Genomic DNA, 17,614 nt, shown 5'->3' on the forward strand with positions numbered 1-17,614 from the left:
GAAGGGGACAATGCCATTAATACAGTCTTCCGAAGCATGAGTTGCCAATGACTCAAAAATATTATTCTTATATGCAATTTCAAAATCAATAGGCGGAACTCCAGCAAGAACAAAAGTAGCCTCATAGCTTAAGGTTCTATAACCACTAATAATACGAAGAAGAATTCTCCGTTGAATCTTTCTTAAATTTCTTTTGTTAACCTTCTTGGCAAGAACATGTCCCCAAGCACGACAGCCGTACGAAATGAAAGGTACAATACACTGCTTATACATGAGTTTCTTAACATCGTAGCTTACTCCAAAAATATTTTTGGCAATTCGGTGAAAGCCATTAATAATTTTTTCACATTTAGCAGAAAGGAATTCAGTGTGCTTTTTCCATGTTAATTTTTGGTCAAGAATGACGCCAAGATATTTAACATTTTCTACAAATTCCAACGGAGAATTATCGAGCATCAAAGAATCAATATTTTGTTCATCAAACGTACTGGGAACAAGCATAACTTTACTTTTTGAAGGATTGAAAGTGAGTTTATGAGAAATCGCCCAACTGGAGACAAAATCAAGAACTTCTTGTGCTCTCAAAAGAATGTTATTCAAAATCCTTCCTTGGAAAATTAATAGTAAGTCGTCTGCAAACGCATTTTTAAAACAACCGTCGAGATGAATTAAAAGATCATTTATGATTATGTTCCAAAGAGTAGGTCCGGATACAGAGCCTTGAGGACAGCCTTTTTCTAGAGAATAAACCTTAGCTTCGTTCCCAAGCTGAAGCTCAGCAGTCCTCTCGTTCAAGAAGCTTTTAAGAAGGTTATAGATATTATGTGGTATACCAGCATCTTTTAAAATTTTTAAGATAGATGGCCACCAAGCATTATCAAAAGCTCCTTTGAAATCTAGGAAAATAAGAAGTGTAGTATACTTCATTTTCTTTGCACACTGCAAGATATTACAAAGGCGAATAATGGCGTCTTCAGCGGACTTCCGAGGAGTAAATCCGAACTGAGAATCATTATAAAAGCATTTTTGTCTCAAATACCAACTTATTCTGTTAATGAAGAGAGTTTCAAGACATTTTCCCAAAGTAGGCAAAAGACTAATGCATCTAATATTATCAAGATAAGGGGTTCTTGTATCTAACGTTTTAGGAATCAAAACAACCCGAGCTCTCTTCCATTGTGCTGGAAAAACTGCTAATTGTAAACAAAGGTTGAAAAGTTTGTGTAGAAATGTGCTATCCACCGCATGAAAGTGATGTATCATTTCATTAGAAAGAGAGTCAAGCCCAGGTGATTTGTTCTTTTTGAGATTTTTAATAACACTGTTAACTTCTGAAGTAGAGAACAGACAGTCCATAAAAGAAATATAAGGTCCATCAGACTTAGTGCACATAGTTCTATGAGAATTTCTATCATCACGCGCATTATCTCTTGGGAAATTCTTTGTCATTATAGCAACAATTGTATCACTCAAACTCGAAGTAACACTGCCATCCGGGAGTTTAATTCCCGAAATCTCAATCCTTTTCGCAAAATTGGTCTTGACCCCATACTTATATATAGATTTCCAGACATTGTGAACAGTAATAGTTGATAGAAAATTTCTCCACGACTCAAGCTTAGCATTAGCTAATTTAGCCTTGTACTTATGCCGCAATTCGAAATATTTAATTTTATAAATATTTTTAAGAAGACAGTTTCTTTCTCTCTGGAATCTACGCCTAGCAGTATTTACATGCTTTCTATAACAATCAATTTCCTTAGACCACCAAGGGACCCCATTCTTCTTACTTTTCTTCATCGGAATTGAAAGTAAAGCACAATTAAAAACAACGGTAGAAAGTCTGTTTACAACGTTTTCTAATGCAATACAATCAGAGCAACTGTTAAGAAGGATATTCAAGTTACACAATTCTCTCTTACAAAGTTCAGTAAATAAAAACCAGTTCGCTCTTTTTAAATTAAAAGTACACAAATTAGAAGATATAATCGGACGGCATAAAACAAGTTCAAAGATAATCATTTTATGGTCAGAAAGAGAATCTTCCTCAGAGATATCCCAACCTTGAACGTATGGCAGCAGTCCTAAGCTACAAAGCGTAAGGTCAATATAACTCGAGCCTTGCGTGGAACAGAAAGTAGGTCCGCGATTTTCATTAAGTAGAAACAAATGATTCGCACTAATAAAATCACTAAGTTTCGTTCCCCTAGCATCAGTAATAGGACTATGCCAAATCGCTGATTTGCTATTCGAATCCATACGACATAAAAAATTGCATGGTTTCTTCATCGTTAAAATTTGTGAAATTTTTAATAGTTCTATGTCAATATTAGTTTGGGGCTCGAAATAAGCGGAACAAATAGTCAAGTGAGATCCATTGATTTTTATATCTAAAACAACAGTATTATAAACTGTATGATTTAAGTCCAAAAAAGGAGAAAGATTCTGGTTGCGAACAATAACAGCAGACTTGACAACTTCTGCTTCGGAATCATAGTAAACTTTATATTTTATTGGAAAGCCAGGAAGAACACCTTTATAAAAGTGCGGCTCCTGAATCAGTGCGACATCAGTGTCATTTGCCTCCATATATAAAATAAGTTGCTGAGTAGCAAGTTTTGATTTGTGCAAATTTATTTGTACAAAAGAAAGAGACAAATTCTCGGACTTACCCATAATAAATTTTTGAAGCTGCAAGATTCATCATAAATGTATGGCTGGGGCAAGTTCCAGAAAATGGCTTATGATTTACATCAACTTTCTTAGTTGCATTTTTCGTCTTTTTATTAAATCTTATGCAATTAATACACACTTGCACTTTTTTTTATCACATTCTGAACTCTTATGCTCACCAGAGCAGCAATAACAAGCCAAGGGATTTCTGCAATCAAGACTTCTGTGGTAGCCTAAACATTTAAAACATCTATTTAAAACAACAAAATCTTCAGCTTTACACATATTCCACATCACTTTAATACGCCCAAAATTTAAAATACGCTTGCGCACAGAAGGATGCACCTCAATAACCACGCTTCTCTCCCGTTGAAACTTTTTTAAAGTAAAGCGAACTTTAACATCTTTCCAAGTCTCTTCACTCACGGTAATTTCAGGATTTTGTTCTTCAATAATTTTTAACAGTTCATCATTACTAATGCTGTTTGGCACATTTTTAAGTAAAACTGTAGGATATTTTCGTCTTGGAATAGAGGGATTCAAAAAAGATGAGTCTTCCTGCAAAGCAGTAAACAGTTTTTCTTTATCATATCCCGAAGCACATTTCACCATTACTTTATTGTTATGGACTGTTCGAATATTGCTAATTCCAATTTTATGTTTCCGAGGGTTGATTTCAGCTTTAAGGAGCTTTTTAACTTCATCAGATGTACAGTTTTGGGCACTCACAAAAACACAGCAATCTGAATCAGTCTGATTTGTCCCAACAGATGGCGCCACAGCATTAGCATACGATTTCGTTTGCATGACTGAATTCAATAAGCTTTCTTTACAAGCTTCACGAAAATTTACAGATTTAACATGCTCAACATACCTAGTAATCAAACTTTTAATCTCACCCAAAGCCTTCTTCGCATCATCACGTAGTTCAGTTGGAATTAGTTGAGCAGCTTTGGAACAAATTTTCAGTTTGGAGTAAGTTGCAGATTGTTGTTGCTTGTTGTTTAAGGTTTATAAGAAATGTGAACGGGAATAGGATTTTGGCTCCTTGCTTAGAAACAAGTGAACTAAAAGAAGCGCATGGTATTCTAATCAAACTAGTCCAAAGAACTGAATATAAAAAGGAAATAGCTACTTTAGAGAAAACAAGAGTGTTAAAGAAAAGTTCTTTAATTTCTCTAAATCCGTTCTTAGAGCACAATTCATAAGAATCATCCTATTACAAAATTATTAGTAACATTTTATCATCTGAATTATATGCATGTTGGAGTGCAATTAATTAACTTTGCGATGAAACAAAAGTATTGGATTATAGGAGCAAAAACTGCAATACGCAGAGAAACAAGAAAGTGCGTTATCTGTGCCAGATTTTGCTCTGAGTTTTCGAAACAAATGATGGCTGACATACCTTCTGCGAGAGTGAATACCGGAAGACCATTTCATAAATACTGAACTGACTTTTCAAGCCCATTCTTGATCAGCCCTAGACGTGGTACTGAGGAGTGAAACCACTGAGAATGTACGTGTGAGTGCTTGTATGCCTTGCAACGAAAGCTGCCCTTTTAGAACTTCGTAGTGGTCTTAGTGCTCAGGCATGTATTGCAGTTCTGAAACGATTCATCGGACGACGAGGAACGCCAGCTGAAATATTCTGTAATTGTGGAACGAACTTTATCAGTGCAAATAATTACTTAAAAACGTGTACGATAGAGGCACTTGGTACTTACTTGACCAACGAAGGTGTTAAATGTTCCATCATCCCCTCAGTTTGAAGGCCTGTGGGAGGCTGCCATTAAATTGATGAAGTCCCACATGAGACCAGCTATAGGATCGCAGACCCTCTCACAAGAAGAATTTTTAACGTGACTAGTGGAGATTGAAGCCATACTTAACTCTCGTTCTTTAGTGGCTGAGTACCCAAATGATTTTTCTGTCATTACACCCGTTCACTTTATTATCGGTTCAGAGTTAAAAAGTGTTTCTGAGACTGATGTTACAAATGAGAAAATTCTCAGCCGTGAACGGTGGAAAGAGTTACAGAAATTTCCCAATCGTTTTGGAAATCGTGGTCAAATCGTGGTCAATCGTGACTCAGTTGCAAGTGCGCAACAAGTGGAAACTTCCCAGTGCCGATTTACATGTGAATGACTTGGTGCTAATCAAGGATGAGATCTTGTCGCCACTTAAGTGGAAGATGGCAAAAGTAATTTGCACTTACAAAGGAACTGACCAAAGAGTAAGGTCAGTCAACTTAAAAAATGTTGGATTATTGTAATTTGGCACAAAACCTGTCAAGGTTATCTGCGCCAGACAAATGGTAACAATGCAATTAGTCATTTGTAAAAACTTCCAGCTTAGGTAAGAAGAGACAGATTACAGTCTATGATAAGAGCTGATATCTTTTAAACGTATAAATAGCAGAAGGAAGGTAACAGAACTAAAATTTCCAATTAATAAAAAATTATTTGTGTTTTTTAAATAGTAAGCAATTAAAAATATAATTATGGATTGCAGTATTTACTAGTAATGCTGATGATTTTCATCACCATTTCTTTCAATCATATGTAAATATATTTACTTATTTTTAGTTTACTATGATCATTTCATGCAATTTCTATAATCAGTAACTTTTCTTTTGGTATTCTACTGAAATAATTTAAAAAACAGGTTAAAGTCTATTATAAAAGCCAATATTTTTTAAAAACAGAAACAAATTACGATGATGTGCTTTTCCAATTAAATTTCCTAAGTCCAGTTCTGAACAATTAAAATGTTTTTGGCGAAAATAATTAAAACTTTGGCATTCCACCAAGATATGATGCACTGTCAGATCTGCATTGCAGTTTGGGCAGCTGGGATTCTCTTCTCCCTTCAGACGATACTCCTGGGTCAGGCGACAATGGCCAATTCTCAGTCGAGTCAAGAGGACATCTTCCTTTCTATTAGCCATACATGGCCAGTATCCAATGGTGGGTTTTACATTTCTCAGCTTGTTATATACTTTGTCATCCCATTGCTTCTGCCATTTGCTGAGGATTTTGCTTTTGACAAACCCTTTGATGTCTGCTAGTGGAATCTGAAGATTGTACATTGTGGTTGCAGTTTTAGCTGCAATATCCGCCAATTCATTCTCCTTAATGGCAACGTGTCCAGGGATCCACGAATATAGAATCTGGTATCCCCGAATTTTTAAAGAATGATTCAACTTCAGGATTCTGATTGCAACTGGATGAGTACATTGAGCGTGATTTTTCAATGACATTAAGGCACTCATGGAATCTGTGTAGATAATAAATTTTATGTACTTTTGTTTTGAAAGGTAAGTCAAAGCCAGATGGATTGCAGTAAGCTCAGAAGTAAGCACAGAGCAAACTGTATGTAATCGAACCCCTACTATTGTTTTTTCTGTGACGAAAGCAGCGCCAACTTGATCCTGGGATTTTGATCCGTCTGTATATAGAGGGATATATTTCCTATATTTGTTTCTATGTTGAAAAAATATCTGCTTGTAGATGATTTCATTAGTTTGTGATTTACTCCAGTGTCGAAAAGTATCCAGAGAATGGATTCTCCAATCCTCCCCGGGAGGAATTCCAAAAAAATCCTCCATCTGTATATCTATATTAGACAAATTATACTCCTCCACCAAATCACTCATCCGCAAGCCGAAAGATGGGACACATGATGGTCGTGCTTGATATAAACGGGAGTATTGGTCATTAAGCAATTTTGACCGCGTAGAATTTTCGGTTTGTGATAAGACTTTGAAATAATGTTTAAAACAAAGATTTTCACGTCTTAACCGCAGGGATGTCTCGTTACTTTCCACATATAAGCTTTCCACTGGAGAAGTTCTAAAGGCACCAGTACATATCCGAAGTGCATGGTGATGTATCGGATCAAGTTTGGCTAATACTGAAGGCCTTGCCGACTCATAAATGATTGATCCATAATCTAGTTTCGAACGAATGAGAGCTCTATATATAAGAAGCATTGAGCTTCGATCAGCACCCCAAGAAGTATTTGACAGTACTTTCAGAATATTCATAGTTTTTAAACATTTTTTTTAGATAGGTAATATGGGGGAGGAACGTAAGCTTATGGTCAAATATCATTCCTAGGAATTTTATTTCCTTTTCTACAGGAATCAGCACATCTCGCAGATAAAGTTCGGGGTTAGGGTGAGGAATTTTCTTTCGACAGAAATGTACACACACAGTCTTTTGAGTAGAGAATCTAAAACCATTTTCCTGTGACCATTTAACAATTCTATTGAGAGAAGTCTGCAGTTTACATTCAATGTCTTTCAGGTCTTCTCCCTGGCAACTGACTTGCAGGTCATCGACATAGAGCATACCCTGGACTGCTGGATGCAGTTGTTTTAAAATAGAGTTAATTTTTATACTAAATAATGTAAGACTTAATACACTTCCTTGCGGAACGCCCTCTTCTTGATGGAAGATGTCAGAAAGTGTATCGCTTATCTTCACATGAAACTTCCGATCCTGTAGGAAATGTTTGATGAATATCGGTATGTTTCCTCGTAAACCATTGTTATATAGGTCACGAAGGATACCGTCTCTCCAGGTGGTATCATAAGCTTTCTCTATATCAAAGAAAATGGAAACAATGATTTCTTCTAACGAACGCTCTACGGATACCTGTTTCTAAGAATAGGATGTTATCGATAGTTGCTCTTCCTTTTCTAAAACCGTTCTGATAAGGGGAGATACAATTATTTGTCTCTAAATAATAGACCAGACGAGTGTTGACCATCTTTTCAAAGAGTTTGCAGAGACAGCTAGTTAGGGCGATGGGACGGTAATTCGACGGATTAGTAGGGTCTTTTCCCGGTTTAACAATGGGGATGACAAAAGCTATTTTCCAGGCATTTGGAAAGACTTGTTCCTTCCATACTCTATTAAAGAGAAAGAGGATGGTTGCCATGACTTGGAAGGAAGATGTTTCAGCATAGGATAGGCAATATCATCTGGACCAGGACATGAATTTTTTGTCTGCAACAGAGCTCTTTTCAGTTCAAGCACAGTAAAATCCTGATTATATGGTTCAGTATTGGGAGAGTTGAAATTAATTAGCTGTTTTTCAATGCATTTTTTTGCGGAAAGAAATTCAAGAGGGTAGTTGCTACTGTGTGAGACGGCTGAGAAACTGTCCAATAGCGTTGGAAATTTCTTCCCTACTAGTAACTGTTTCACCACTTGTCTTTAAAATGGAAAGTGTGTGTTCTTTGTAGATACCGGACGCTTTCCGGACTCTCTCCCACACCTTCTTACCCGAAGTTGAAGAGCTAATCGAAGACACATACGAGATCCAAGAATTCTTCTGACTTTTCCTTCGCACCTGCCGAGCTTTTGCTTTAGCCCTTTTGAATATTACGAGATTCGATTCTGAAGGATATCGCCGAAAAATGCTCCAAACTTTCCTTTGTTTTCTGATGGCGTCCTGGCATTCAGGATTCCACCAGGGCTTTGGGTATTTTGGCTGTTTTACCGACGTTTTTGGTATACATATATCAGCTGCTTGAATAATTTTATCTGTAATGATCTTCACAGCCTGATCAATGTGCACATTCTTTATTATTTCTTCAGTAAAAAGAGCATAATGTAAGAAAGAGTCCCAGTCGGCTTTGTCCAACAAAAAGCGTGGTGTTCTAGGTATAAACACACTCCTATTTCCTGTAATGCTTATGATAATAGGAAAATGATAGCTATTATATAGATAATTCTCGACATTAAAGAAACAAAAAGGCAAAAGCTGTGGAGAAACAATAGCAAGGTCAATGGAATGGAAGGTCCTTGTTGGCTGATGAAAATAAGTGCTTTCTGCGTTGTTAAGGATACAGAGACAGTGGTCGTGGAGTAGCTGTTCAATTTGCTTACCTCGTGGGTTTGTGTCTTTACTACCCCACAAGGGATTGTGTCCATTGAAATCACCGAGTAGAATAAACGGAGCTGGTAGTTGGGCAATTAGATCCTCTAAATCTCTTAAATTAATGTTCTCATTAGGCGGGATGTAAATACTGCAGACAGTAGTCAGTGTTCGAATGCTCAACTGTACTGCAACTGCTTGGAGAGGAGTATCCAAAGGGAGAGCACTCGAAGGGCAATTAATTGAGGTGAGTAGACAGACACCACCACTTGCGCGTTCACTGAATGTCTTATCCTTTCTTGTCATCGAGTATCTACGTAGCTTTGCAAAATTACCAGGTTTGAGGAATGTCTCTTGTATCGCTATACAAATAGGTCGATATTTATTAATAAGTTGCTTAATGCCATCAATACCCTGATAGAAGCCCCGGCAGTTCCACGAAATGAGAGTAGCCATTAGGAATGTTTATTGCTTCGATGCTGTTTCTTTGTTTTGTGAGGTAGAACATTTTTCGAGAGATCTCTGCCTCCATCTGTTTCCATCTCAGATTCGATAAAGTCTGAAAAGGTCCCTTCAATAGAGCTTCGGCTTGAGCTTCTCTTTTCTGAGTTTTTGATTTTCTTTTTTGAACTCTCTGTTTCTTGTGTTTTTATTTCTCGACTTTCTATTGTCTGTTTGGGAGGAGGTAGAAGAAAGACTTTCTTTGTCATTTGTTTTTGGTTCAGGTATCTTCTTTTGTGTGCTATGCGATGTTTGTGTACTTATTGACCGACATGATTTAGTGGCTTGTGCATAGGAGACATTTGCTTTTGACTGACCCGTGCTAAAAAGTTTCTTAGCTTCAGGATAGGAGATTTTTCTTGTAGTCTTAATATGCTGTATTTCTTTCTCTTCTTTCCACTTAGGGCAGTTTCGTGAGTATGCTGGATGATTGGCATGACAGTTTGCACATTTTGGATCAGCTACACAATCCTGACTTTCGTGACCACCTGCAGAACAGCGAGCACATGCCAGGTTTCCCTGGCATGCGGCCTTCGCATGGCCAAACCGTTGACACTTGAAACAGCGCAGTGGGTTCGGCACGTAAGGTCTGATGGGCAATTCAGGTAACCTGCCTTAATGGCTTTCGGTAGCTCTGGAGAGGAGAAAGTCAGAATAAGATGTTTTGTTCTGATGAGTTGCCCGTCTCTACGGACTTTTATTCGGCGGACGCCACATACATTTTGCTCTGCGAGTTCTTTTGAAAGTTCATCCTCAGAGACTGATATCAAGTCTATTTCCGAAATGACACCTCTTGACGTGTTCAAAGACTTATGTGGGGATACAGTAATAGAATGTTCCCCCATTTTGGTCATTTTTAGGAGAGAGGAAGATTGTGCATCAGATGTAGTCTCGATGAGCAGAGATCCTGAACGGAGCTTTTTTGCTTTTTTATGTGTTTTGGCTCGCCTGCTGAGGCCACAATATGCTTATGGATGAAGAATGGTGATACTCGTAGATTTTCTAGCTCACCAGTGATAACTAAGAACTTTGGACATTTGTTTGTGCTAATTAAGGTCGAAGTACAAATTCTTTTAGCAGCTCCAGAATTTTTCGTATCCATATGGTTAGGAGAAGAAGTTAAAGTTTTCATATTGAAAAGAAAGAAGGCTTCGGGCCCGACCGCCCCACCCACCATGGAGCCCAACAAGGGAACACAGATCCCTATGTTAGGGCTAACCGGGCCTATACGCAAACTGAAGCCCCACAGTCGGCTTTCCCAAGAGCGGAAACTTCCGAGAGCTTATCCCCTAGCCACTGACCAATAGGACTAGTGGCCAGCCGTTTTAAGTAGTTAAGGACCAGCCGTTTTAAGTAGTTAAGGCCAGCCGTTTTAAGTAGTTAAGTTTTAAGTTTAAGGACAGCTAAGTGCCTCCCGTTTTAAGTAGAAGCAGAGGCCAAAGCAGTGTGTTGGGGATAGTACCTCGCCCCTCAACTGCCAGGATCCTCCTTTCCCACCCTACGGGTCACCATGCACGGCAAACGCATAGGCGGTATTCTCACCATGGTGAAACAGAAACTAAGAGTAGTAGCTGCATCTCACAGTGAGCCCCAACCTCCAGTAGAGGAAACCACAAGGGAGAAAAATAGGAGAGAGCTAGACGAGAGGAGAGGAAAGAGAGAGGAGGAAAGGTTACTGGGGCTCCGGGAGTGTGATACCCGATCACCAAGACGGCAATCCCCTGAGGGTTCTTCACCTGCTATGCTTTAGCTGGGCATGTTGGAACGGCCTTCACGCCTAGGGTGGCCCTACCAAGAGCTATGCTCCCGACGTACTTCGCCCGTTCCGCCCAGTGACACCCCCCCGCCACGTTGAGGCAGCATAGCAGGACTTTGGGGGGGGCTTAAAAATGTGTCGGGTGAAATGAAAAGACCAATACATAAGTTGGTCAGACTTCCTATAAATGACTCTTGATTTATTTATTTCATGTTTTATAATTATATTTACAGTTTGTTTAATTTTTATGTTTATGTGTATTATATTTCAGTTTATATTTCTAGTTGAGCTGATGACGGGGCCATGGGGGCCCACTGTGTTACGCCATCCATTGCTCGCCGAAAGAGTGCGCTCCTGCTATTCACAAAAAGCTAAAAATAATTTATTTCTACTTTTAAATGAATGAAGTTTTATGTGATTGTGTTTTAGAGATGTGGCAATTAGTTTTAAATTGTGTTCTAAACATATATAAGTGTGTTGTGTTTCCAGTTTGTACGTTGGAGCAAAAGTAAAATATTTATGATATTTATTGTGTAGAGTTTTGATTTTCAGCAAATTCCACAAAGAGATGAGCATAATACTCTGTTTTTGTTTTGGGATATAAAACTAATTAAGACCAAGAAGGGAAAATATTTTTGAATTAATAATGTTTTCTTTATCTTTCAGCTTCCGACATTTTAAACAAGTTGGATGATACTACGGACCCTTGCGATGACTTTTACCAGTTTGCTTGTGGTGGCTGGTTGAAAAAACATGTTATTTCTGAATACTACGCGCCACAAGTGTCAATTCATTCCGAACTTCAAGATAAACTCTACTTAGAACTCAGACGTGAGTAAATAAATATGCTAAATTTTTTGATAACTTTGAACAATTCTATTTATTTACAATGGCTAGGCAAAAAGTTACAAAGAACTAAAATCTTACAAAGAGAGGTTACAAATAATAGAACTAAGAAATAAAAGACCGAAGTTCTTGCCTTAGGAGCGCTCTTGCCTCCCAGTATCTCGACGTAAGATCTCGAAGAGCCCCACAGCATAGCAGGTAGTCCCTGTCCATTTCTTCTCCAGAATCCCCCCCAAAAAAGTGGGCAAATAGGATCGCTTGAAATGTCTATGCAGTGCAGGTAACCAACACGGCAATCATGTTCTGTAGACGGCCGCAACAGCATTGCGTCTTGGACTATCGGGAATAAGAGATGGACCGAACAAAATGGACGGCACAATTTGTGAAACATTTATTTATCTTCTTGAAATGGAAAATTATCTCCCTCTCGCAGCTAAAAAAAGGAAACGAAGAACGCAGTTTTAAATGAACGTGGGTAAAAGTTTACAATTGGGTGCCCCTTGTTTTTTAGCGATTCTTTTTTTTTGACTCCAAGATCGACGCCAGAAAGGCAAAATTTCAAGATGGCAGCTACACAAAACCAAAATAAGAAGTCAAAGAATTGCACAAACTTTGTATCCATGTACACATCGATCTGTTTTCACTTAAAAACACATCCTAAAATTGCACAAACTAGGCATTGCACACTGCCTTAAATTTGTCCATGTACACATCAATCTATTTTCATTTAAATAAAATCAGGAAGCTAAAACAAAGTTAAAACTATCATGGTAACCAGATGCGAGGTTACATCGCCACAATTTAAAAAAAAATTGTCGCTGATCAAAGGGTCACCTAATTCTACACTAGAGCCTGAACGTGTTCTTAGAAGCAACTTATGTAAAGAACAAACCTGCCATTTATGCACATTAATCAGGATAATTATCTGTTAGAAAAATTAAAAGGAGGAAAGGAAAAAAAGGAGGAACATTGCAGTTAGCTCCTGCACTTAACAACCACAAAAGGATTTATTGCAAAATGTGCAAACATAGTAATTTCTGTTAAATTTCAAATGTGCCCTACAGTTATGCGCTGCTCAAAATAAAGAAACAGAAAAACATTTCTTGATCAGTGCTAATCCCAGATATTTTCATACAAGATCCTAAGCATAATTCGTCTTGTCTTGAAAAACATATTTAAGACTATTGATTATTAGTTTAAGATGCCAATTTCTATGTCGTATATAATTGACCATTTTTCGTCTGTTGCAAATTTAAACGCCTGCACATGAAGTTTATGCATCTTTCAAGCATATATTTAATGACAATTTAAAACGGCTAGATGATATGTTAAAGCCATTTGTATTAAGTCTTTTATATTAATATGAAGATAAATTTTTAGTACCTTTAACAAAACAATCAAATTCCAGTAACGCGGGCTTCCAAAATCGGAAACCCAACCCACATACCTTCTCCAAACCTCTTATCGATATTCTGAGGATGTTACTTGCGATTTCAATGTATTTCTTTAAGTCTTTCTTTCAAGTCATTTCGAAAAGTTCCCGATCCCTCCTAAATAATTATTTCACCAAATGCAATAGAAGATCATGAGAATATCTCGAACATATGTTACACTTTTATTTTTAATTTCCTAGAAATGAAACAACTGATTATAAGAAAAAGAAGGCAATATGCCGTATAGAATGCATATGTTTAATTTCAGGCCAGGCATACTTGGAAAAAGAGAGAACAATCGTTAGATAATACACAGAGAAGAGGAGAAAATTAATACTGAAATTAGTTAATGGAAACGAAATAAATAACCAAATATGTTGCATTAGTTTCGAAAACCTTTTATTACAAAGTAATATATGGACTATGCAGATACTTAGGCGTTTTCCTTTTCTTAATGAGCTTACGTTTATTTTCCCTCAAAATAAAAATTATTTAAATATTTATTAAAATAGTAAAAATGTTAAAAGTTTTTAAGGGTATAGTTTTTATAGTAGTTTTAGGTTTGTAAATCTGTTTCAGGTCTTTATATATACTAATACACATAATGAACGTAAACAAAATAATTGCATTCATAATATTAATTTCTAAAACATTTCAATTTAAGCAAATCATTCAATGATAATAATAATGGTGGTGAATCATAATTAATCTACATTTACGCAAATCATTAAATGCTATTTAATTTTAATGGTATTCTTAGATATTCTATAAATTCTCATTAAAACAATTTATATGAAAAAGCATACAGGATATTTAAACATGCACTTATAAGTCCATCATGCTATCATTTCAACCGTACAGTTCTTTTACAATCAACACAAATTTGATATTTCTGTTATACTTAATATTCTGTTATTTCTGTTATACTCTATTTTACTTAAAATATTAAATGCAGATCGTATATTTAATCAGAAGAATGTAATGCGATAAGGCATCATATTTTTAAAACAGAACGGAGGAACTTGTCTAAAACATTTCACATTTCAAATATCAAATTCGTTGTTTCAGATACTAATAACGTCGCTCAAATAAACAAATATTATATAAATAAAATTGCAGTAAAATAGTTCAAACCAAAAAAAAAAAAAAAAAAAAAAAAAAAAAAGTGTAGTTATTTTTATACGATTTTTCATTTTGTTGATAAAAAGTTCTTAATCAGATAATAGTGAAAGTAAGAAACTTCTGTAGAGACATTAGGTTATTTCGAAGCAGGGAAGATGAAAAATGAGCAATGCCTTCGCCGGAACTCGAACTACCGCTCTCTCGAATACGCGCCGAGCGTGCTGACCACTACACTACGAAGGAATGCTAAGAAGGCGCGAGAAATGCCTTATACTTCTACATGGGTACCTTTTACTTCTTGCTTCTAGAATATTTATGATATAAACATAACGTAAAAGTAATGTTTCTCTACAGAAATAGTAACGGCTAAATTATAATAAGGTGTTTTCAATAGAGTTTTTATTAAAAATTCGTATTTTATTTACTTACATGAAGATAGCAGAAAAGTTTATACCGTAATTTCCGGAAGAAACGCCGAGGCGTTTACGTGTTTAAAACTTAAATTTTCAGCGGGTGCGGCGTTTCTACCCATGCGGCATTTAGGTGCACTAAAAATAAAATATTTCCTATGATGGTCATTGTACATAGTTTAGATGGCCTTGTCATTGTGCATAGACTGGTGCTGTTCCCACACAAAAGACCACTCAGTTGCTTTTTGCGAACGTTATTTTGTTTACATTCTTTCCCTTGAACGGACCTACATGCCTTATTCACCCTAAACGAGATCTCAGAACAATAACATTCTTTCCCCTTTCAAATCAACATTCTCATCAGTTTGAATAGTCTCTCTCCTCTGCCATTCGATGAATCTTCCAGGACTCATCCTCTCCCCACCCCTGCCTTTTCTGCAATTTTTTTCAAAGGCGGACACGACTCCACCTGCCTCGAAATAACGAACTCTGACGTATTTCCCCTTCAGCATGAATGGATTTTTCTTGGCATTCTGCCAAATACAGATCCCATCAGTTTGGGTACAAGTACTTGTTGGATAGTTTTTAATTAGGGAGCGGAGAATTTTTGAAAATGTCTCTAAACGGCACAGAAGCTATACATTTCATACCTTTAATTTATTGAGTTATGGTTTCATTTCATGCATTTTTCTTAACTGGTATGTCATATATGAGGACTTAGGTTGAGTTTTTGCCTCTATACGGCCCACAACGATGTCACGCGTAATTTAATCTATTGCGGCGTTTCTGTGTAATTTTAATTTTTTTTCCGCCATTTTTCTCGAGTGCGGCGTTTACGCTGATGCGGCCTTTCTTCCGGAAATTACGGTAATTAAAAAGGATATTTTGAAAGTGAGTATAGAACACAAGCAATACAAAGATGAGCATCGTGATTTACGATGCAGTGCATACTTAACTTGTAAATACAACGTTTAAAATATCGTTTTGGAATGTTTTCGATTATTCTGTTGGGCTTTTATCTCATTTCTTCAGGTTAATTTAAATTATTTTCTATTTAAATTTTTATGAAAAATTTAGGTAAAATTGGGGAAGTTTCCTGTATATTAAACATAGCAAACGTCTTCTCATTCTAAGTTTTATTAAGTTTCAGCCTGTGTATTGGACCAAAACAGTTCTTTTTATATGCACTTTATAATTTCTGCAATCTATGTAATTCCTTAGCGATACCGTTTATAGATACATTAATATCTGAAAAAAAAGTCGTGTTGATTTATTAAAATACTTAATGAAAGAAAAACACACATATATGCAGTCTTAATTCCTTAAATATTACTTCCCCCCTCCAGGTCTCTTAGAAAAAGAGACGGCTGAAGATGAATATGATTTCATTCCTAAGATAAAAGAAATGTATGAATCCTGCATGGATACAAGTAAGCCTTGTTTCAATTTTTTATTTTTTTATTTACTATTATTTTAGTAATTTGAGTATGAGTTGAGTAAAAGAGAGTATGAGTTGCTTCTGATAACGTAGAGATAATTCCATAAACCAAGTATTTCGCAAGAAATGAAGCTCTTTCTCAGCGCATTTTATTACTTAAAGCGCCAGTTAATTCTTTTTCTTTTCACTAAATATTAATTAAGATTTATTTCTTGAAATTTTTCATGATTGCTTCCTATTTTTGCTGAATGAAATGCAGTCTCTGTGGCTTTAAGTGAAATGCCAAACATTCATTAGTCAGAAACACAAATGTATCTTGACTACATTTATTTGTGCTATATTTCATCTTTATAGTGTATCGTATTGTTGCGTTCTACAGGATTATGTATTTGGAATGCTTGACGACAACACTTGTTTAGAATCAAAACACAATTTATTCGCCAGTATTAGAGTTCCAAAAACACGTTTGCAGTCATCGAAAAAATACGATAAAAACGTTGAAACAATCAGCAAACAGCCTTCGGGCTACAAGAGTGAAAACAGCTTCCCGACAAAGTACCAAAGTACAGGTCCCGACTCGGTTCGGTTGCTCTCAAGATAATCTCTAGGGTATATATAGCTTCCAAAATCTACCTTCGAGAACATTCCCGAAGAAAACCTCTAAGAATGCATTCTATAATGTTCTCGCTCCGTCTATGGCAGGGGTGAGCAGACTTTTCCAGGATACGGGCTACTTCTAATTTTTTAAAGGTGTTCCGGTCCACTCAGAGACGTAAGTGTGGTGAGCTAAAAAGAAGGTCTACAATATTTATTATAACTTGATAATAAATACGGAATATGTACTTACCTACCTAACAGTACCTAAAATGAATTTACTCTTTTAAAATCGCGTTTAAAGCAAAACGGAAGATATAAAAATAATAGTAATAGCCAGAAATATAATAATTTCAAACAATTCAAAAATTCTTATCAAATAGTTCAAAAAATATGTTAAAAATAAATCATTTTTTTTAAAGTTAAGTTCTTGTAGTTAGTAGAAATTAGTCTGCATACTATCCGCCAATCTTTGAGTATCTCGGTATATAATTACTAACTGCTAATCTTGCACTGGATTCTAAGAGATCGTCTGTGAGACGGGAATGATATGTTGTTTTAATTATACTCATCGTTGAAACTGAAGATTTTTACAGGCAGGTCGAGCCAAAGAACGATGTTATAATGTTAAATATGTTAAATGAAATACAACTTTTTTAAAATTAGGATACGATACTTCGTCATTAGATTCCAAAAGTTATTTTTAGGTTATGAACTACGTGCTATTAAAATTATGACATTTTGAAGGAGAAAACCTAAAAGAATAAAAAGAATATAATTTTCATTTTCAGTTATTTCTTCCACATCAACATTGTCAAGTGGGTATCACATGAATGTAACAATTGGTTCTAGTCTAGTAAATTTCTGAAAATGTCTCTGAAATTCGGAGTGATGTTTTATTATTTTTTCATCATAATATTTCTCTTTGTTTAATGTACTTTCGTTTTTAAAC

At 36.1% G+C, this 17,614-nt stretch overlaps 1 protein-coding gene across 1 annotated transcript in view; it reads left to right on the top strand.

Annotated features, from left to right (window-relative positions):
- The window catches only part of LOC118190996 (neprilysin-2-like), a 134,131-nt gene that overhangs the window by 11,108 nt on the left and 105,409 nt on the right, over positions 1 to 17,614 (top strand). The window contains exons 4-5 of the mRNA XM_085810306.1: positions 11,486 to 11,650; positions 15,977 to 16,060. Coding sequence (XP_085666432.1) covers positions 11,486 to 11,650; positions 15,977 to 16,060 — 249 coding nt within the window. The remainder of the gene's footprint in view (positions 1 to 11,485; positions 11,651 to 15,976; positions 16,061 to 17,614) is intronic.

The sequence above is a fragment of the Stegodyphus dumicola genome, chromosome 2 (genome assembly GCF_044657685.1).
Source record: "Stegodyphus dumicola isolate Sdum_Otavi_A_Nest chromosome 2, ASM4465768v1".
NCBI lineage: Eukaryota > Metazoa > Arthropoda > Arachnida > Araneae > Eresidae > Stegodyphus > Stegodyphus dumicola.